This window comes from Channa argus, chromosome 14 (genome assembly GCF_033026475.1).
Source record: "Channa argus isolate prfri chromosome 14, Channa argus male v1.0, whole genome shotgun sequence".
Lineage (NCBI taxonomy): Eukaryota > Metazoa > Chordata > Actinopteri > Anabantiformes > Channidae > Channa > Channa argus.
Genome location: NC_090210.1, coordinates 11,349,489 through 11,369,796, shown reverse-complemented (window position 1 = coordinate 11,369,796; position 20,308 = coordinate 11,349,489). Strand labels below are relative to the sequence as shown.

The 20,308-nt window shown below is 38.2% G+C and overlaps 3 protein-coding genes across 4 annotated transcripts; 1 reads left to right on the top strand and 2 right to left on the bottom strand.

Moving 5' to 3' along the window:
- The first annotated feature begins 363 nt into the window (after positions 1–363).
- On the top strand, positions 364–4,655 carry LOC137140547 (RING finger protein 212B-like). The gene is made up of 12 exons (XM_067528831.1): positions 364–463; positions 596–648; positions 737–811; positions 1,076–1,182; positions 1,265–1,367; positions 1,475–1,503; positions 1,593–1,633; positions 1,742–1,766; positions 1,866–1,932; positions 3,943–4,000; positions 4,126–4,156; positions 4,270–4,655. The coding sequence occupies exons 1-12, from the start codon at positions 364–366 to the stop codon at positions 4,310–4,312; spliced, it is 732 nt and encodes a 243-aa protein (XP_067384932.1). The 3' UTR covers positions 4,313–4,655.
- A 269-nt stretch (positions 4,656–4,924) lies between these two features.
- On the bottom strand, positions 4,925–9,572 carry homeza (homeobox and leucine zipper encoding a). 2 transcript variants are annotated; one of them, XM_067528829.1, is made up of 3 exons: positions 9,146–9,571; positions 8,351–8,430; positions 4,925–7,970 (listed from the first exon to the last, which is right to left on the bottom strand). In XM_067528829.1, the coding sequence occupies exon 3, from the start codon at positions 7,941–7,943 to the stop codon at positions 5,955–5,957; it is 1,989 nt and encodes a 662-aa protein (XP_067384930.1). In that variant the 5' UTR covers positions 7,944–7,970; positions 8,351–8,430; positions 9,146–9,571; the 3' UTR covers positions 4,925–5,954. The 2 variants fall into 2 exon arrangements, with proteins under 2 accessions (XP_067384930.1, XP_067384931.1); XM_067528830.1 differs by lacking the exon at positions 8,351–8,430 and having other exon boundaries at positions 9,146–9,572.
- Positions 9,573–13,264: 3,692 nt separating this feature from the next.
- Positions 13,265–19,390, bottom strand: dhrs1 (dehydrogenase/reductase (SDR family) member 1). The gene is made up of 9 exons (XM_067528828.1): positions 18,915–19,390; positions 18,050–18,197; positions 17,481–17,624; positions 17,237–17,316; positions 16,016–16,148; positions 14,633–14,776; positions 14,475–14,544; positions 14,122–14,202; positions 13,265–13,852 (listed from the first exon to the last, which is right to left on the bottom strand). Exons 2-9 carry the CDS (start codon positions 18,191–18,193, stop codon positions 13,716–13,718), a joined length of 933 nt encoding a protein of 310 aa, XP_067384929.1. The 5' UTR covers positions 18,194–18,197; positions 18,915–19,390; the 3' UTR covers positions 13,265–13,715.
- Positions 19,391–20,308: the final 918 nt, after the last annotated feature.

Sequence of the window (20,308 nt, the reverse complement as noted above, 5' to 3'; positions counted from 1 at the left end):
GACCTGGCCCATAGTCCTTGTTCCCGTTTCATCTCAGTGGTGCCGGATGGGGTTGAAGTTGAGGCTCTGTGTAGGTCACTGAAATTCTCCCACACAATTAACATTTCTTAACAAATATCCCACAAAGGCTCTTCATCAAAATATTACCAGAAAATTTAAAATACACTTATCTAAAATATTATTGTATATTTGCAGTATCTCAAACCATGAAGATGAGCCCAAGATCAAAAGTACATAAATGTGACACATTATTTTGCAGTGTCCACAATACTTATCATACAGTTTAATAAATAATGTAACATAATTAGCTTTATGTATTGTGATCTTTTATTTGTTTGCAGACAAGGAAGCAGATCACTTAAAATGGACTGGTTCCACTGTAACCAGTGCTTCACAAAAACAGGCAGGAAATTTGCTGTGTCCAGCTGTGGCCACATCTGCTGTGAGGCATGCATTAAATCTAGTGAGATGGTCTAATTCTCTTTGATCTGCATGTGAAGTTTTTACCACTTTTGAACTATAATTATTTAACATTATTGCTCAAATAAGGCCCAGCTCAGGCTTCTTGTGCCCCTTGTGATTGTCTTTTCTTCAGATCAGTGCAGCGTATGTGGGGCCAGTTGCAGTTATCTGCCCATTACTGATGAGGTTGGATCACTATGGGTTATTGCCTGATCATACCAGCAGAGAATAGCCTAATTTCACACAGTTGACATATAACAAATCTGTATTGTAGATGAAGCCGCAGGAAAAAGTATTTTTCAAGGACCCTGTGAATCTCATCCAATCACGGCTGGAGCATATATCACAGGTCTGTCTCCTCGGTGCATCATGCACCCCAAGCTCCCTTGCCTTTTTGTTGTTTAATTGCCATACAGGATCTTAAATGTCAAAAGTCAGTCAACTAATTACCAGTCATTGAATCATTCAACTAGGGATTCAAAGAATAAAAGCTTAAGGTGCTTCAAGGTCATTTGGGAATCTGCAGGCTATTATTCTATGGTTGATATTGATTTAAAAAGCCATGTATATAGATTGAAAGGGTGTTTAATCGTGAGTTCTTCATGCTCCTCAGATTGCACTTTTTCAGCGGACACAGATGGAGAGAGTTACATCACATTTCAAGCATAAGTCTATTGAGTTGGAAAGGCGCCTGAAAGAAGTCACTGAGCAGGGCTACAGGTGATTTCAGTATCTGTCATTGTTCCTCTGTGGCTGTGTAAATAAAACTCCTGACACTCTTCCTACAATGTCTTATCATAAGGCACCTCTCTGAGCTGAAAAGAGAGAATGCTGACTTAAAAAAGCAGCTTTCCCAGCTGAAAAGAGAGACTGCTGAATTAAAAAAGCCACTTTCTCAGAGGAGGGTAAGTGGTTCCAAATCCTTTTAAAAATATGTTGTGTTCCTCAAAATGCTAGTCCTAAGGTGATATTAGATGTCTAATTTAGCTTGCACACTTTTTACTTGCCACAGGTTTCTCCAGGATCGTTTCAAACAGATGGGTAAATGCCAACTTCTGTGTTTAACATGTCTTTCAGTGTTTGCTTTTTTAAATGGTTGAGCATACAAATATAACATTTCTATTACACAGTAGTCAAAGGATATCACTTCCTGTTGCCATCACCTCTCCAGGTAGAACCAGATTTAAGTTGAATTGTTTCAGATATGCTTTTATGTTGGTCAATTTAAACTTTTTATTATAAGTTGGTGTGAATACTGTATGTTTGTTTTTCTTCTCAGTTACCCCTCGTTTAAGAACTATCAGGTATGAATATCATTCTTTGTTTGCTACATCCAAACATGTCTAGACTTTCCAAAAGAGTTTCATGATGTCTTATGCTTGAACGTGCTGTCCTGATCTCAGCCACTTAGGCCACTTAGAGTCTCAGGGATGGGCCAGAGACAGAGGTCCCAGTTTCTCCTCCTTCACAGTAAGTCTTTATTTACACTGCTCACATAAAGTTAGAGATATTTGACTTTCGGGTGAAATCTATGGAAAATGTAAAACATTCATGCTACGTTGAAATCATATCAAAAAAGTACGGTCTTTAACCAGAAGGATGCAATGGTAATTTCTTCATCTTAAACATTTTATTGTGGGTATACCAAAACAAAAAAGGTCAATGTCTCAATAACTTGTCAATTGTTAGGTGTCGTCTTTTTCTCATTATGTCAAAATTTGAACAGCATGATGACAGAGGACTGTTTAAACACACATTGTTATTAAACCAGAACATTTAGTGATCGATTAATCACGTGATTTTTGTGGTTTATCACCTTGTTAGAGAACAGCATGTTCTGGGATAAGTACTGAGACATTGAACAGTTGGACATGTGCATTCAAAAGTTTAGAGATGGTCAAATTAAGTTATATTAGGTTAGAGTTAATTTATTCATAGGTGCATTCTGAAATTTCACCCGAAAGTCAAATATCGATAACTATTTGTGAGTAGTGTATATTGACTTTTACTATGTATTTATTTAATATTTATGCAACCCCACACGTCTGTTAATGTAATTATATAAATTTTGGGGGGAATTTGCACTTTAATCTGACTGCAGCAGTAAACATACAGACAGGAAAGGTGGAAAGAGAGAAAGCAGTATGACATGCAGTTCTCTTGGTTGGCAGTTCAACCATGAACATTGTAGTTTTACAGCCCCTTGTTGACATAATAATGACAGTTTGACAAAACTCTTAGCTAAAGGTCCACTTAGTAGCTTTTACCACCAGAGCCCACTGTCTTCCTAAGTGGAAGAAGATGTTAGGTTGTTGTGAAGATGACATGCCCGTGACAACTGTGGAGTGGAACTGTGGAAACCTATGTAGTTGACATCCCTGTCCTCATAGCATCATAACAACAGGGCAAATTATATCCACTTATGACAGTTATGTTAAAAGTTTCAGGTAAAAGCTAGTAAGCAGACCTTGAGTTTAGATTTTTTTTTTGTCAAACTACTATTTACAATGGTCAGAATATATCATATGCTATAGTAATTACAAATTCTTGAACTAGATCTATGGTAGTACATATTAATCTCAGTGGTGGATGAAGTACTTAAAAACTGTACTTAAGTACAAATATGCAAATAAAAATTTACTCTAATGAAAGTAAAAGTACCCACACATATTTCTGCTTAAGTAAGTACTAAAAGTATTAGACTTTCACCCTTTCTGTCCACCAGTGCTGCTTTATGTTTGGGGTACCATTAAATAATGAATGTTAATAAAAATAAATGATAGGTTGATTTAGCTACATGATCTGAGGATTTCTCCAGTTTTATTTCTAAACTATTAATGTTGTAACATAACATAGTAACAGTAACAACCTAACTAACAGTACTGTAATTTCAAGAATACAACACTGGTACAACCACTCATAAAATGTCAAAAGAGCTGGAAATAAGGTCAAGATGCACAGAATTAAAGAGCCACAGACATCCCTTAACAAGGAGAAAATTCATGTAAAGGTCTATGGTTCTTTTGTAGGATTATTTAGTTATTTAATACAAGTAAACACAGTGAATGGTTGCACTTTAGTCCACTGCACAGTATCACGTGTGGCTGTCTTCCTGTAGGAGAGAACATAAAAATTGCATCAGTCATATTAATGTATGAATCACCAGGGATCACTCTGCCACTGTTTTCTGTGCAGTAACACGTAGAACTAATTTTGCACTGATTTACATCTGAGCTTTATAAGGACAGGCAGGCAACACCAAGTTCAAGTTAAGGAAACGTTAGGAGCGCTGGTTGGTATATTGTTTGATCGACTTTGACATGGGGAAGTAAATTTGTTTTTAAAAAAATAAAAACCGGAAAAAGTGGCATATCATGAACTGTGTGTGATTGTAACATGTAATGCAACTTTAATTAGAAATGAAATCTACTTAAGTGCAGATGCCTGAAAAATATTTTGCCCTATTTCTTTTTTTGTTAGACTCCTGGATCAGCTGCCTCTATTTCTAGCCATAGTTCTCTACATGAACAAGTACACAGTAAGCAAGATTTCAAACATGGTTTTGTAGCTGTGGCATACGTTCCAAACAGAATACACATTGCTTAGTCAAATTCGAAACTAAACATACCCCCCACCAAATGAGCCCCCCTACTTCTTTTAAAGGAACACCCACCTCCTTCAGCACACCTACAAGGTATGAAATGCTTTTCAAATGACCTTAACCTTTAATCACTGTTTAATTTAATTGTTCTTGCTTAAAACTTTGCTCATTTAATTGCTAAGTTTCTTAATTTCTATTATTCTCAGAATGCAGCGACAGACTCCTAATGTTTTCCAGTTTAGTTTATGAATGGATTTTCAACACAGTCACCCAGGCTTTAATAAAATGATCACTAAACTCTGGGGACATTTTATATATTTCTCTAAAGTCCTATCTCATTCAGATAAATATTTATGTAGAAACTGTAAAATTATTAAATGTTAGGTATTTTAGAATATAGGTTTTTAATAATTGTTAAGCTTACATAAATGTTGTTCAGTATTGCCAAGTAGTTCTGGTGAGAAATTAACCTACCATCTAGCAGAAATTCTTCTCAGATGCATTTTTCCTGATTATTTTTCTTTTTTCCTTATTAAATAGGGACAAAACAAATGCATACAAAAAAAAAAAAACACTTCTGGGACACATAGTTATAAAAGCAAATTCTTTACTGGTTTCCAGTGACACAGTTGTGCAAATGAGATTTTCTTTCAAACAGAGAAAAAAAGTGTTGGGGACATTTTCCCACAACATGACACATCTATTATTTTCATGACTAACTGACAATACTCAGTAATGCACACTGCTCTGTCAAATTCTGGTCATCTAACCTTTGTCCACACGTTTCTAAGGACCTAAGCTCTGAAATGTACCCTCTGCACATCAACAAGCTATTTAAAGTGTGGAGCATTTTTTCCCCCCTGAAACACAGTAATGTATGAAATAATAAATACAAGAACTGATAACCCAGGTGTATGCTTGTACTAAGTTGAGAGAAACAGGAAATGGTAAATTTTCTTTGGATTTAAACCCTTTGCTACTTCAGAGCATACAGACATAGTTTGTCTATAATACACCATCACGACATTCCCTACACCTATTACGACAAAAGAGAAATTAAAATACTGACTGAATCAATGAGTGAAAATCTAAATTGAATTTTGCAATTTAGATCTCTCTGCGGTTGATGTGACTGCTGTCTGCTTAGTACTGTTTACAATTGTGCAATTAAATACAAATAAGTATTCATATGGTATCAAATATCACAGCAGTATCTCAAAAAGAACTGGGAATGTTTACAAAATATCCTTCAGACATAAAGAGAATTAGAAGAAACAGTATTTTTTTGGCAAAAGGGGTGATCCAAGGTTTCAGTGTTGAGAGACATTGTCTAGTCTGGAATTTCTTTTGTAAAATAATTTAGCTCATGCTCTAAAATAAAAGTGCAAGATGTCAATTTAAAGTCTAGATGTCCAGTGTTCTTTTTATGATAAGGAATTTTTGACTGTAAGGGAATGACACACAGTAATCAGTCAACAAAGTCATCAACACAGGAGTATTCCTGGAGCCGTCGCTCATCTGTGGTAGTCGAGTACCAAATGTACAACCACTTTAAATTATACTGCTACAATAGCATACTAAAATAATCTGTAGTAGTGATATCTAAACAAAAATAAGCTCAAAATGTTAGCAAACCAGTGTACATGTTACTGTCCTAATTCCAGCAACACAGGCAGTACAATTATACAGTCCAAATATATTAGGATAAGCAGAAAATGCAGCATATACAGTATATATAAAAACAGTACCCTCACTTAGGGCTTGCACTAGGAAGACTGGATGTTACAAACCTGCTTGAATTAAAGCAATTTAAACCAAAGCAATAGGTATTATTGTTGGTGCAAAGGATGGGAGCACTTGATATAAATATTTATAGGTCTAGGCCAGTGTCTTAGTCAGTAATAACAGATTCTTGGTCTGTCTCTCCAACATCCTGAGCGGCAAACCAGTCTCGCACTTGCTGATAACTCATTCTTGATTTCTTGCATAGAGAATCGAGGTCTTTTTCATGTAATGAACCTGTTGAAAGGTAATATGTTACCAATGGCTGGATGTCAGGGGAATCTGTGTTTGTTCCATTTCCTTGAGATTTTCGTTTGCGGCCACACCCCACACGCAGTGATGTACCAGAGCCACTTCCATTGTTTATGCCACCGCTACTTTGCTGGGCAGCAAGTTCTGCCAAAAACTGATCACGGACCCCCTTTACCCAGCGCAGCTGGCCGTTTTTCACAGCATATCGTGTGTCACCAAACCACTGAATGACATCTGCCCTGGGCAAACCTGTAAGTTTAACTAGTTCTGTATAATCTTCACTCTTGGGCCACTGGCAGCGTAGAAAGTGCTGCTTTAACACATCCAACTGCTCCTTGGTCTTTCTTGGCCGCCCTGCAGGAGTGAGGGCAGGGGATTTGGATGAGGAAGTCCCTGAGACACGCAAGGGTGTTTGTGCAGGACTGGCTTTGGCTGAGTGATCTGACTTCTTTGATGTGCTGATGCAGTTGGAAAGTTGTTTAATAGGAGAGGCAGTCAGTGGTGGGCTGCCAGAGGGGGAAGGGTGGGTAGAGGTCTTTAAATTGCTTGATGTTGCCTGCTGTGGAAAATCTGGTTCAATCTTGGAGGTCTTGATTAATTGTAAGGGTTGTTCTTCACTTTGTTCCTCATCTTTAAAACTGTCTCCATCACCAGAAAACTCCTCCACAACATCACATCCTTCTGACTCAAGGATCTTTTCCCCAAATGCCTCCAAGCTGTTTGACAAAAAGGTCTGAAAGAAATGTGGTCTTCTAATCCCATTACTACGGGCTCCTTCCTGCCCCTTTGTGCCATTCAGATGACAAGTCTTTTGATTAATAAGTGGAAGAGGTTGAGTTTGCTGATCATGTTTACCTCCTACCGCAGTGTGTTGAGAATAGTTCTGGGCTGCTGCCAGGCTTCCTCTGCCAACCCTAAGCTGGTAACGACTGTCACTGAACCATTTACGAATGTCGTTGCGGCTCAGCCCGGTTTCTTCCTGCAAGCGCCTAAGCTCTGCCTCTGCAGGCCAGTTCTCTCTCAAAAAGCTCTTTCGAAGAGCAGCGAGTTGAGCTTTAGACTTTTTGTAGCGCCCATGACGGTGCTGTTGTGACGATGACTCAGAAAGGTCAAGGGAGACTTCAGTTGCTGTATTTGGTGTCACATCTGCTGGTGGGCGGTAAAAGTATGAATCCTGAGGAGGTGGAAGGGTGGAACTGAAACATGGGGCCATTGGTTTATATGAATCTGGTGACTTGCACTTTGTCTTCATCTTCTGGGGGGTTAAGTTGGAGAGAACATCCTCTACTTCACTGCTGTCTTTATCCTCAATCACCAGTTTTTCACAAATTGTGCTCTTGTGAATTAATTCATCATTTGTATCAGCTGTGTCCTCATAAAGCTCAGGCACTGCCAGCTTCCGTCGCGTCTCCTCTATCTCCTCTGAAGACCAGCTAATACCATATTTAATTCTCTGCACCATAAACCACACCTTAACTTTGTCCAGTGGCAAGGCACATACTCTTGCCAGAGTGCTAACCTCACGAGATGATGGATATGGAAACAAGTTAAAGGCTTGGACCAGCTCTGGGATTTGGTCAAGTTCACGGGTCTGATCAGATTGTGTCCATACTAATTTTAGGCCCTCTGACACCAGAGGCAGACACACAACAGAGTTGTGGTTGGTGGTGAAACTAACCACACCACCTGTGTTGCTTTCAGCTGAGCTGGCAGAGTGGTGCAAATCCATAGATCGTTTAGCTTCAAGTTTACTTTCACAATCTGTCTTTGTTACTTTTGCATCAAGAAGATCCTTCATGACTATGAGTTGTCCATTCCTGCCATTATGTTCCCTGTATGTTGCCATCTGGGTTATCAAAATAAGTTCTTTCACCTAGAAAAGAAAGACAAACACCAATTTAGCTGTTGATGTTTTTTGCTCTTCTGAACTGCCAAACTTTACTAATAAGACTTTACAGAAAAAAAGTTTCTTAAAGTACAGTCATAGGTACATGCATTGGAGGTAAGAACTTGATGCGCTCATTCATTCTCAAAGTCAATTATCTGACAGCTGTTTCCCCTTCCCCCTTTACTTTGCACTATTCTGAAATCCCAATGTAGTTGTATACTCCCTGTCCAGACTGGGTTCCCCTCCCCCAAAGTGTGGTGACTGACTTTTGTTTTGTGTGTGGGTTGGTGTGTGTGTGTGTGTGTGTGTGTGTGTGGAGGGTGGTGGGGATCTCTGAGAAATCCATCAAAGTCATGCTTTCTCACCCCTTCCCAGTTGGGCTTTGTTCCACTTCCAAGTTCTCAGTCCCAAAATATAACACAAAGGCAGATACCACAACAGAAACCTGTGGACGAACGAAATGAGTTGCAGGAGTCATACTCAAGTCCAAGTCTAGACACACTACGCACTTAAGACAGCATTACACATCAGATATTCATTGAGTGGGAAGAAAAACTACACGAATACAGTTTCGAGCAACAGGTGTTAAACAAGCACTTTAACATTCAACAGACAGACCATTTCAGCTTGGAAAATAAAAAGGTGCCTTTAAGATGTACCACTGCAGCCTTTGCCTAAGTTTGAAGCTCAGTTGTTTCTAACTATCGAGTGGGCAGTGTCTTAAAGTATGTGCTCCACTGGAGGTATTCTTACTTTGGGACAGCGGAGGAAATGTTGCGCATTTAGCTTGGAGGCTACGCCACAGTCGAGATTTGGGTCGCTTGAGCCACGCAAGAGATGTTTATCGTGCACCAAAAAAATAAAAAAAAACAGCTAACACTTATGAAATCACTGTATTAGTCAGCCGTGACACGCTGAAACCGAAGGGGATGAGCTCATGTGGCGTCCCCCCCGGTGTATTGGATGTCTTCCGTTAATAAGCGGAGACTCCACACGTCGTATCTTCGTTTTATGGTAAGACAAAAAAGTTGCTCACTGTTCCCGTGACAATAGCAGTCCACGGTCTCCCCCCTTTATGGCGTACTAACTAAAACGCTTCACCCTGCACAGGCGCACTTCGCCGTTAGACACGCTTCAGTGCAACATAAAAATAAACTTACCGAAAATGTCCAAAACAATCCTTTAGCCCGGAGGTCCAATGAATCGAAATGAAAACAAAGGAAACCCGGAGCTTCTCTTCTATCACTCCGCTTTCTGTGGCCCAAGTTTAGACGAAGATCGGGGGAAACAATACCGTCTGTGTGTTTGACCCTTATTTATCAAGCACCTCGACGGATTACAGTCGATACAAAGATGCGAGGCGACCAAGTTTGTCACCGTTCTCAGGAGTTCGCTCGTCGACTAACTCTTCCCATGGAGGACGCGAATCTCTCAGTCCGGGAAATTCGGGTCCGAATATCAGTCGCCGCTGTTTCGCCGTCCTCGGTCCGTCCGTTGTTGCTTTTGTTCTTAAACTGAGAAGTGTTTCCCCTGTCCGGCACGATCGAGGCAAGGCGGAGCTGAGGACCAGGAAGCCCACAAGGCCCATCTGGCTCTCCCAGTGTGACGGCGGGGTGGGTGTGCCAGTCTGGGAGAGCAGACCGTGGATTGGAGGGCGGAGACGCCTGTATAAGAAATCCGTGGTAGTAGGCTAAACGTTTTTCACGTCAACCACCCTCCAACTCCCCCACGTCAAGGCCATAAACATCTGATATATTCATTATATATAATCATTATTTTATTCAGTTTAAACTCGGGATTCACTCAACTCAGATAAATGGGATATACGTTTTTTAATGTTGCTAAAAAACATGCGGACTTTTCTTTGTCATATACCATCAAATGCAATGCCTGTATATTTCAAAGTAGCGGCTTTAGGGTGATGTAAATAAATAGGCTAAAGAGTATATATCTGCACTTTTTGTTGCTAGAATTTAGGAAAAGCCTTTAAAATGGCACATGGATCCTCATGTTGGGAAATTATATTTTCACAAAATAAAAATGAACACACACTAAAACACTTAAGCAAATTGCAACATGAAACAATTAAAAATCTCCACTATTTCAGTTTGCACTGGGTTGCCACTTGCCCTCTATCAATCTCCTTATATTACAAAAGGACGACATAGAAAGGTTTAGATGTGGTGATTACAGGCTATGAACAATATGAAGGTATTACAGTACATTAAGAATTGTTTTAGTGATACCACATGGTATCCTTGAGCAATATGCTGAATGCATATCAGCTACAGACATTGTGTTCTGTTACTGAAAAATTGCAATAGTTTCCAGTCAGAGGACGTAGTTATAATACCATTTAAAAAGAGTAATATGGAACAAATATAGATATTAATCTTTTGGCAATGATTCTTTGATTCTTGATTCTTTGTACTTTATTCATTTTTTATTTAGTCAGTTCACTACAAGAGTAGTGTCGTGTCTATAAACATTTAACAGAGATGTCAGAAATAAAAGTGTAACTAGTGCAGAAATACATGGATAAATGGCTTAAGAAAATCTGTCACACTTAGCTTTATATAGCTATCATTATGTATTCTAAATTCAAAATACATATTATTTTGGTGTTTCATATTGTAATAATATCATTAATTTGTATTTTCATATGTGGTATCACTTTTGTTTATAATATATAGGAAAATGATGGCATGCACAGTTCAATATTACATAACCAGCACTGGAAAACAGATGGATACATGCTTCTGATTTCTCACAAGGATTACCTGTGTATTTTGGAGTTTAAGTGACTGATCATACATTGTGAAGGACATTACATTAAGTCAATCTCTATTAATGCAGTACAAAAAGAAAACTATTTCTAAAACTATTTCAGAAAATATAAAATTATATGGTTAGATCAATCCATTCAGCCATCCATTATTTATCTATAAACGCTTATGCTCCTTCACAGGTCACGGCGGGCTTGGGCCTATCACAGCTGTCATTGGGCGAGAGCCAGGGTACACCCTGGGCAGGTCTCCAGCCTGTCTCAGGCACAACATAGAGACACAAACACAGACAACCATTCATACTCGCACACTGCACCTATGGGCAATTTAGAGTCACCAGTTTACTTAACATGCCAAGGGAAACCAGATGCAAGCACAAGGAGAACATGCAAACTCCACACAGAAAGGGCACAGCCAATAGGTGTAGTCAAACCGGGTACCTTTTATTTGGTTAGATGAAACCAAAAATTAAATTAACTAACTAATTAATTAAGGCAGAGCATTTGGCATAGAATTTGTGACTGGTTAGTGCTGACAATGAAACATGGGAGGTGGAGTGTGCTGCTATGAGGCTGCGTGAATGCAAAATGTGTAAGGGAGATGACATTTGTGGGTGTATTATGATGTATTATTATGTAAGTTTGCAAACCAAAATGCTGATTATGACTCCCGCTCTGAAGAAGCTCAGGAGGAAAAATGTTTTATTTATTTTTTTTTTGTCCTTTCGGCTTATCCTGTGAGTTCAAGGTCGCTACAGCAGATCATTGTCCGTATGTTTTCTTGGGACAGTTTTTATGCCGGATGCCCTTCCTGACAAATTTCTATTGGGCTTGGACCGGCACTGCACAGCAGGGGTTGGGAAAAGGCTCTTGGGGGTTCAGTGTCTTCCCCAGAGACACTTCAACATAGAGCTAGGACTGGGGAGCGAACCACTGACCCTGTGGTCCGTGGATGACTGTCTTTACGACACTGGAACTTTCTGAGTCAGCTACATTGTATTTTTATTTTATAAGAGACAGAGAAAGAAACATATCAATGTAAGCTTAGTCTTGTATGAGTATCTCAAAATTAATCAGTTGAACCAGTAAATGATCCCTCGGTATCTGAAAGCATGTTACAAGGAACATCATCGTGGATAAAATCTGTGCGCAAATTCACTTTTAAACTTTGCTGACTGAGATTGACTGGACCAGAGCAGAGGTCTTAATGCTTTTTTAAAATCTATTTTTACCAACCACCTCCTCTTGTATGATCCTACCATTTGCCCGGTTAAAACGCACTTCCTTCTGTGTTCTGTGGTTTTTCCGTTGGCAGATGTATCTTTGAGTTGAGTCAAAGGACACTGGGAGAAAACTCAAGAAGCTGCCATGAGTAAGTCTTTGTCATAGAATTTTACCATGGAATACCCCAAAGAAACTCCCCTTTTTTAGCTCAATAGCAATGTCTGCTGCTAGTCTGTCACAATAAAGCTAATAAAAACTGAGAATATTCTCAAAATATACCCAAGTACAGTACCATTAACATCTGAATATTGAGTACATATACTTTTGTTTAATGATATTTAGGTTGTGATAGCAGACAGACTCTAGGACTTTCCCACTTAAATCAAAATGATTAGAAACAAAAAGAAGATGAGTAACAGCTGATTTCTGGAAAAGTATCACCTGACATTTTTTACAGTAGCATTTTAATACAGACATAACTCATATGCATAAGTAATGTGTAGTAGAACCATGAAACAATTAAAATATTTTAACACATGGTGACAAAGCATATTATTAATTTTCAGCATCTTATCGATATCATGCATTTATAAAAATATAAAGCATCGCTTCATCTAACTTTGGTCATTTTCTAAATTACTCATATTGTCACACTGAACTTATAGAAGTAAAACAAACAATAAGTCACCACTATTCAAGGGTAGTGTTCATCAGTCTGCAGCCTGGAATGAATTGTCTTTGCTACAGTCAGATTGTTGGAGAAAAATGAGTAAAAACAGCCAGACGGCATTTCTTTTAAAGTTGCCCCGAATCCCAATACCTTTTTACAGTGGTCTAAAGTGAGGGTCAACTGTGCAACCGCTGTAAAAAGCGCATCTGGAGTTTAGTACAAAATCTGGTTTGCTACACAAGAGTAGCCTGGCGAAATGTGTCTGTGGAAGAGTTATATTCATTACAAAATTATCAAGTGCTAACATTTTATTGGTGTATTCCATCAGTTCTACCACTAGTACACATAAAGTGTAATTTAGGTCAACAAAGTCAGTGGTTTATATTTTTTTATCTAATTAACAGTAACATAGATTTAATATACTGTAGATGTTAATTTTTTTGTTTACAATGACATTTAATCATTTAGCAGACGCTTTTATCCAAACTGACTTACACATGAGGTACAAGGCAAGCGAGAATCTAAGTCAAGTTTTGTATTGATTCCTCTCTAAAAGTAAGATACGGTTACTTTGATATATTGAAAAAAAGTGTAAACAGATGTGGGTTAACATTCTTTTATTTAGACAACTGTTATTCAGTCAAATACATTAATATGGTTGTGTGTATATAAACCTTTACTAAAAACAGAAAATAATGCTAATAAATTATATTTTCCATTTTCACATTATGTGGCTTCACTCATAACTGACATTAGTATTAATGTCTATTCTTCATATTTACTATGTTTACATCATGCTTCAGATTTGTATTCATTAGGTACTTGAGTATGAATGGATATAGATGTATATTTAAACAATATTACCTCAAAAAACTAAAATATAAAACATTTGAACATTCATTGTAGGATCATGAAATTTTTCTTAACCTCATTTGAACAAGGATCCACAATTATTAGCAAGATGGTTATTGGTATAGCTGGAATTTTGAACCATTGGAGTTAGCTGAAACACAATATGCTACTTCCAATCAAGTACTGGTATAAAAATTTTTTAAAAACGGCTGTTGGCCAGGGTGAGAACAAAGCGTGGCAGGCGTAGGAATGAGGGGACAGCAAATGAGAGCCAGGAGAGATATGGGACCTGTGTCAGAAGGAACTTCAACGAAGTATAATCAACTACACTCCGCCCTGGAAAAAAGAGAGGAACACAGTGTAAGTACAAATGCTTACTCAGTGCTATTTTCAAAATCTAAATCAAATCTTGCTGAAGGAGCTACATGTGAGAACGCACAGTATGAGTCTAGGACACGGTACAAACATGTCTCATAAGAATAACTTCCTGCTGTGTGCGATGTGTGTGAAACGACAATTCCGGACACTGTCCAGGCCTGATCCTTCAAACCTTTAGTCTGTAGTTCATATGCAAAAACAACTTAGGAAAGCAAATACAACTGTACCATCAATGTCCTGTATCCCATAGCGTCTTGCCAGATCACAAGTCATTAGAACTTTCCCAGTCAGCGACATTAGATGTTTATCTGTCAACAAGAAAGAGAAACATCATATCAAACTAGCTTGAAAATAAGTGTTGTAAAATTAATTAATCTAACCTGCAAAAACCTGCAAAAGTTTCTGAAAGCAGGTTACGATAAGCAGCGTGTGTGGCTTAATTATATACAAACAGGTAATCAAATGTAAACTCCTGTCAAGCTTTACTGACTCAAATTACCTGAATCAGAACTGTTGATGACATTTACTCTCTGTTTAACAACTTGAATAAATTTTGCAACTACTAACAGTTTGATCCTACCTTTTGCCAGGTTGACAATGCACTTTCCACTCAGTTCTGTGGTTTCTCCATTGGCAAATACATCTTTGAACTGATAAACAAAAAATCCATAAAAATCAGGAACAAAAGGAATTGGGAAGCCACAATGAATAAGAGTTTGTTTTTGGGGAACAGCTTACCTTGGAATTTACACCATGTGGTGTTTCTTTCTCCAGCACGAACTGAGACACCAGCTCTGTTTGTACTGCTCCTGGCCACAAGCTGACAGAAACCACTCCCCTACGCTTTAGCTCAACAGCCATGTCTGCTGCTAGTCTGTCACACTTGAAAGTAAACAACAAAACAAAGAACATCTTTATGACACTGTCAGGATATGCCTAATTATAGTAAAAACCGATTTCCAGAAATGTTGTATAACTGTAAATAAAGAGGATGCATTGCTTTGAAAATTATTTGTAAGACCATTAAATGTTGACACTGGGAATTTGAGAGGTTTTGAAAAATATTAATTTGATGTCAACTTCACGTTTCAACTTTACTATTGTGTTGCATCATCTCTTCTTTTAATGCTTGAAGCACCGTAATCCTAAATGTGGAGATCAACTGCTTTATTACTGAAATGAAAAAAAAAAAAATCCCATTCTTGCTAAATATAAAATGTCAGCAATTTTAGTCTCCTTTATTGTATGTTTTGCTTCACACTGCCCCCAGTGTTTTTAGTAAAGTTTGGACAGCAGGTAAACCAGTTTAAGACCTGGACTATTTTTTACTAAAGGCATGCTGTTCAAGAGTAGAATGTGGTTTAACTTTGTCTTGCTAAAGACCACTACCCGGATAAAAAAAATGGGAGGGTTGCAGATGAGGGGCATCTGGTGTAAAAACTTAAGCCAAATCAATGTGCAGAACACGTTCTGCTGTGGTGTCCCCTGAAGGAACAAGCCAAAAGCCGTTGATCTTGACACAACTGTTACAAACGTTTTGTTGTCGCTGTCCACCGCTGTCATTTTTAAAATATATTTTTTGCATATAAAACATATATTTTAATAAATAAAAAATAAAACAACCCCCTGAAAAAACACTATTGTGGGGTGGTGTTGATGGAGGTATAGAGGTTTAATACAGACATGCCTACCTCATGGTGGCCAACTGTTGCAAACACTTTTTTCTTCACTAGTAATAGTCATCACATATGTTTTTTTTTGAGGTTTTTAGGATGTTTTCGTGCCCTGAGCTCACCAGTAGGTTCTGTATGTTAACCATAACATATATCACAAAACTGTTTATATAACTACATCTAGATCTGATGGATGTATAAAAACAGGATGTATTTGATAGCTTGATTAGTGAAAGGCCTTTGCACTTGAAACAAATGTTATCTTACATGGTTCATCAAATATCATCTGAACCCTTAAATTAAAACTGACAGTCTACATTTTCAGAAAACGTTGATGGTTTAATCTAAAATCCACTGTAGTGGCATACAGAGCCAAAATGATAAAAAGTGTCAGAGTTCATCTTTGTATGGACCTGACTGCAAATCAAGGACTTAATGAAGAACTTACTGCGGCTTTACCGACACCGTATGGCACATTGAAGATATACCGCAGCCCTCCAATAGATGAAATGGTAATTATCAAACCTCGACCTTGAGCAACCATCAACCGGGATGCATAAACTGAAAAAAAATAGTGGCCCCTGTCGGAGAAACAAAATTAAGAGAAGTCAAATAGGTTCCACTCAGTTTTAAAATACCTGTAATAAAGAGAAAATTAATTATTTGAATTTGCAGTAAATCAATCATATAATGCTTCACATCACTGACAATTTCTTGTTATGCGTCTCAGCCATAGTCTGAGGAATTATGTTTTCATGTTGTTCATCCTTTTTTCGGTCTCATTCTTGTAAATGTGTTGTCTTAGGAATGCATTGAGGGAACTTCTTCAAAGAATTTCCTTAAATTTAGTATGAACACCCATTTCAAAGGTCAAGTGTACCATAACCTCACATCAATCTATTCTTGCGAATGTTAAATGTCAGGAATTGCCATATTTTCTTTGTTTTATTTGCCGCAAACATCCACTTGTGGTTAAAGATGAACTGATTATATTTAGTTGGTCAAAGGTCAAACTCACTGTAGTCCCACATCCTTTATGTTCTTTTTAATTCAATATCACAGAATTGATATATTAAATAACATTCTTTAAATTTGACAAAAATGTACACTTGAACTCAGATAAACTACCAAGGGTTTGATGGTCAAAGTTTAACGTCACGGTGACCTCATGTCCTTCTGATTCCTGTGAGTGTGATATCACATAATTGCCTTAATAAAATGTATTCAAATTCGGCGTAAACCAGGGCTCAAGAATGAACAGATTAAATTTTGGTGGTCAAATGTCAGAGTGACTGTGAACTCAGATCCATCCCATTTTCATCCAACGATTTATGTCAGAAATACCTGGAAGTCATTTCATTACATCACTCATCTGGCACAACTGTCTAACATAACTCATAGATGAACCTATTTGAGTCTAGACAGACATGCACATATATGGCAGCTTGAGTGGTTCGAAGGCAAATAACTGCATTGCTGTGATTGTAGTTCTGCTATGTGCTATGAGAAAGCCACTATTGAAAGGGGATTCCCAGCGGACGCAAAACTAATACAAATAACAGGATGTGTAGCAACAGTGGATTTTTGGAATTCTGTCACCTGGAAATGAGGACATGACTCAGTTTTCTGATTCAACTGATAACAGACATGACTTAAGTCAAAAGCATACCTGAGGCCTGTGTTATTGATTGAATCCCAAATGGATGGATCAGTTTCCCAAAACTTCTTCTCGATGTTTTCAAAGATAGTCTGCAATAACACACCATTGTTAGAGTTAAGGCAGTTAGTAGTTGTTTTTATTTTCAGTTGCTTTCTTTCATTTATTTATAGATTTTCATTAAGTGGTCCACAAGTAATTCTATTATTTTAAGTAAGCAATATACCATATGACAAGTAGTGTTTCATATCAGTACCTGTACTCCAGCATAAGCATTGTTGACCAGGATATCCAGCCTGCCATTCTGTTCACGTTTGATACGTTCAAACAATTCTTCAATGTCTTCATCTCTTGTAGAATCACAGATGACTGGCACGCAGCACCCCCCCCTCTCCTTCACCTGTGTTAGGAACAAAGACAAGGACCATAAGCAAGAATAACAAATTCAAACTGAAACACTACTACAGAACACAACACTCATATTTTAAGCACAGCCATTCACCAGACACTGATGTGAAAGAGGAATTCATATGTTTTGGAAGCTTATCATCCATACTTTATCTTAACCACTTGTCCTGTTCAGAGTCATATGAGGCAGGAAGCACCTACGGGCAATTTATTATGTAGCTGGATGAAACTCATGCAAGCATGGGGAGAACATGAAAGCTCAACACAGAAAGGCTGCAGCAGGCAAGTGGATTTGAAAAGGAGACCTTCTAGCTGTGAAGCAGCAGCACTAAGAACTCCGATTGTAAAGAGATTGTTTTCTCCTCTCTTCCTAATAGCTGTCTTAGTCAGCCCCTCGAAGAACATTCAAATGTTCACCTCTGCAGCAGTTTTTATCAAAGTCTTCTCCTGGCGCCCTGTGATGTAGACGGTGGCTCCGGCCTCAGACAGCTGGAGAGCTATTCCCCTACCAATGCCTCTGGAGGCACCTGTTACCAAACACACCCAGCCAGACAGTGACATTTTCCTTTGGAAAAAAACACGCATAATACAATATGTAAGCTCCAAGTACAAAAGATTAAAAAAGGTTTGTTGGGTTATATGATCATAAGTCATCTGGAAAATTAGGTAATACAAAAAAAAAAAACATCTAAAAGGGTTGCATAATGAAAACTACCCCCACCCATGTGCATAGTTCACTTGAATTCTGTTGTTGACTCATAGAACTACATGACATCAATAAATATTATTATGGATGAACAGCTGATACTGTAAGAGTGATAGGTTTAACAAGTATTAACGCAAGAAAAACTACATAATAATAAAAACAATCATAACGTATCACATATGTGCTAATTTATAGTACCACAGTAAGATGTAATGACAGGGCTATTGCTACTGTGAATCAGATCGGAGGGGAAGACATAGTCCTACTAAACTGTTTAAAGTTTATTGGCTCTGGGGACATAATGATGCCAACAGAAATGTGTTTAAATCTACTTATTTATCTTACGAGCTGGTGTTTATTATAAAAACCTTTTAATTTATGGTTATGTTAGCTACATCGTTGTTTTCAATGCGATTCTTTTGCTCGATACAATCACATGTTCTCACAACGAGAAACTGGCTAAAATAATGGAATAAATTATACTTCATGTTTAGCAAATACAACTGTAAGCGCTGCAGCTCGTAAAAAACGACTTTTACAAAGTGATAAAAACTTACTCTAAACAAAAACCCGTACCTTATTTCCACAGAAGGCGCTGGAACTGGTTTGTCGGCCTCCACCAGTAACGGAACTTTATTGTCTTTCGGACTACAATGAAACGTACTAGCGTTAATGTCACGGTGCGGTTTTGTTGCTACGGGTTGTCACCTCGAGCCACACAGCAGAGTGAGCAGCACCCTATGAAATACGCAGCTACCAAGGAGCCAAACCCATCACAGTATCGCGAGCAGACGCGGGACAGAAAGTGGCCACCGAAGAACGACTGCTCCGGCTCGGTGAATTTGGTTTAGCTGTCAGCGATGCAGACGATGGCGCTGTAACCTCACTAAAATAAAACGTCAATATGGCGCTGCCTGTGATTAAATGAGGCCGTAGGAGTAGTACTGAAACCCAACAGCTCATTGAATTCTACAAGAACATGTCCCAGTAATTCAGGCCCGATTATCTATCTCAGAAATTAGTTTCTATATGTAGTGCAACTAAGAAATGTAGTGTTTTGGCCTGTTGGCGTGTGTTGGTGTGTGTTTGCTGAAGAAAATGAAGTTAGGGTCGATCTGTGCTGCCTTTTTGTGTCCTCTGTTGCAATGTCACTAAACACAAATTGCACATTTTGCTAAAGACGTGGGCGACTGGGGCGCAGGAAGGTCGAGCGGTTGTCCACCAATCTCACAGTTGGTTCAATCCCCACCTCCTCCAGTCACATGTCGAAGTGTCCTTGAGCAAGACACTGAACCCCGACTTAGTTGCTCCCGGTGAGTGTTGGCCAGCTGCATAGCAGCTCCCCCATCTGTGTATCAGTGTGTGTGTGAATGTGAATGTGTATGGGTGAATAAGAAGCAGTGTAAAGCGCTTTGAGTGCCAATAGGTAGAAAAGCGCTATGCAGACCATTTAAATAACTTAATGGTTCCTATTTTGTCATTTATGCCAAATTTGTTGTCATAACTCAGGTCACTAAAAAGGGTCTTAGCTAATAATTATCAGGAAATACACTTTACAGGAATATTGTAGGCAACAGGGAATACTGATGTTTGCTCGGTTTACTGGCATCCCATAACAAAACAAAAAGCTTGGATGCGAAACAATCAGTCAATCATTACCAACACATAAATTTTACGGGAAGCTTACACATAATGTAATGTAAACAAAAGCAGCTGATTTCTAATAGCAAACAATTTTATAGTATTGTGTCTTTTGCAACAATATTAAACACAGTTTTGTTGGTTCGAGTTGGTGACTAGCCTGATTAAAGCAGTTGGTGTTGCTGTAAGTTGATTTTATATACACAATTATCTATCATAATCATAGATGTAATCTTGAGCTTCCTTTTATTTCTAAAATATGCAGGTTTAACAAATAAATACATTAATTAATACATTAATTAATTATTTAAAAGCCACTAAAGTTCATT

Excerpts from the sequence above, each read along its gene's own strand:
- dhrs1 (XM_067528828.1), bottom strand. The coding sequence starts at position 18,193 with ATGTCACTGTCTGGCTGGGTGTGTTTGGTAACAGGTGCCTCCAGAGGC. Across the intron at positions 14,777-16,015 it reads ACGGTGTCGGTAAAGCCGCA|TGTGACAGACTAGCAGCAGA; the intron begins GTAAGTTCTTCA and ends TTTACTTTCAAG. Across the intron at positions 14,545-14,632 it reads CACATGGTGTAAATTCCAAG|TTCAAAGATGTATTTGCCAA; the intron begins GTAAGCTGTTCC and ends TTTGTTTATCAG.
- LOC137140547 (XM_067528831.1), top strand. The coding sequence starts at position 364 with ATGGACTGGTTCCACTGTAACCAGTGCTTCACAAAAACAGGCAGGAAA. Across the intron at positions 1,933-3,942 it reads CCAGTTTCTCCTCCTTCACA|ACTCCTGGATCAGCTGCCTC; the intron begins GTAAGTCTTTAT and ends TTTTTTTGTTAG. Across the intron at positions 4,157-4,269 it reads TCCTTCAGCACACCTACAAG|AATGCAGCGACAGACTCCTA; the intron begins GTATGAAATGCT and ends TATTATTCTCAG.
- homeza (XM_067528830.1), bottom strand. The coding sequence starts at position 7,943 with ATGGCAACATACAGGGAACATAATGGCAGGAATGGACAACTCATAGTC.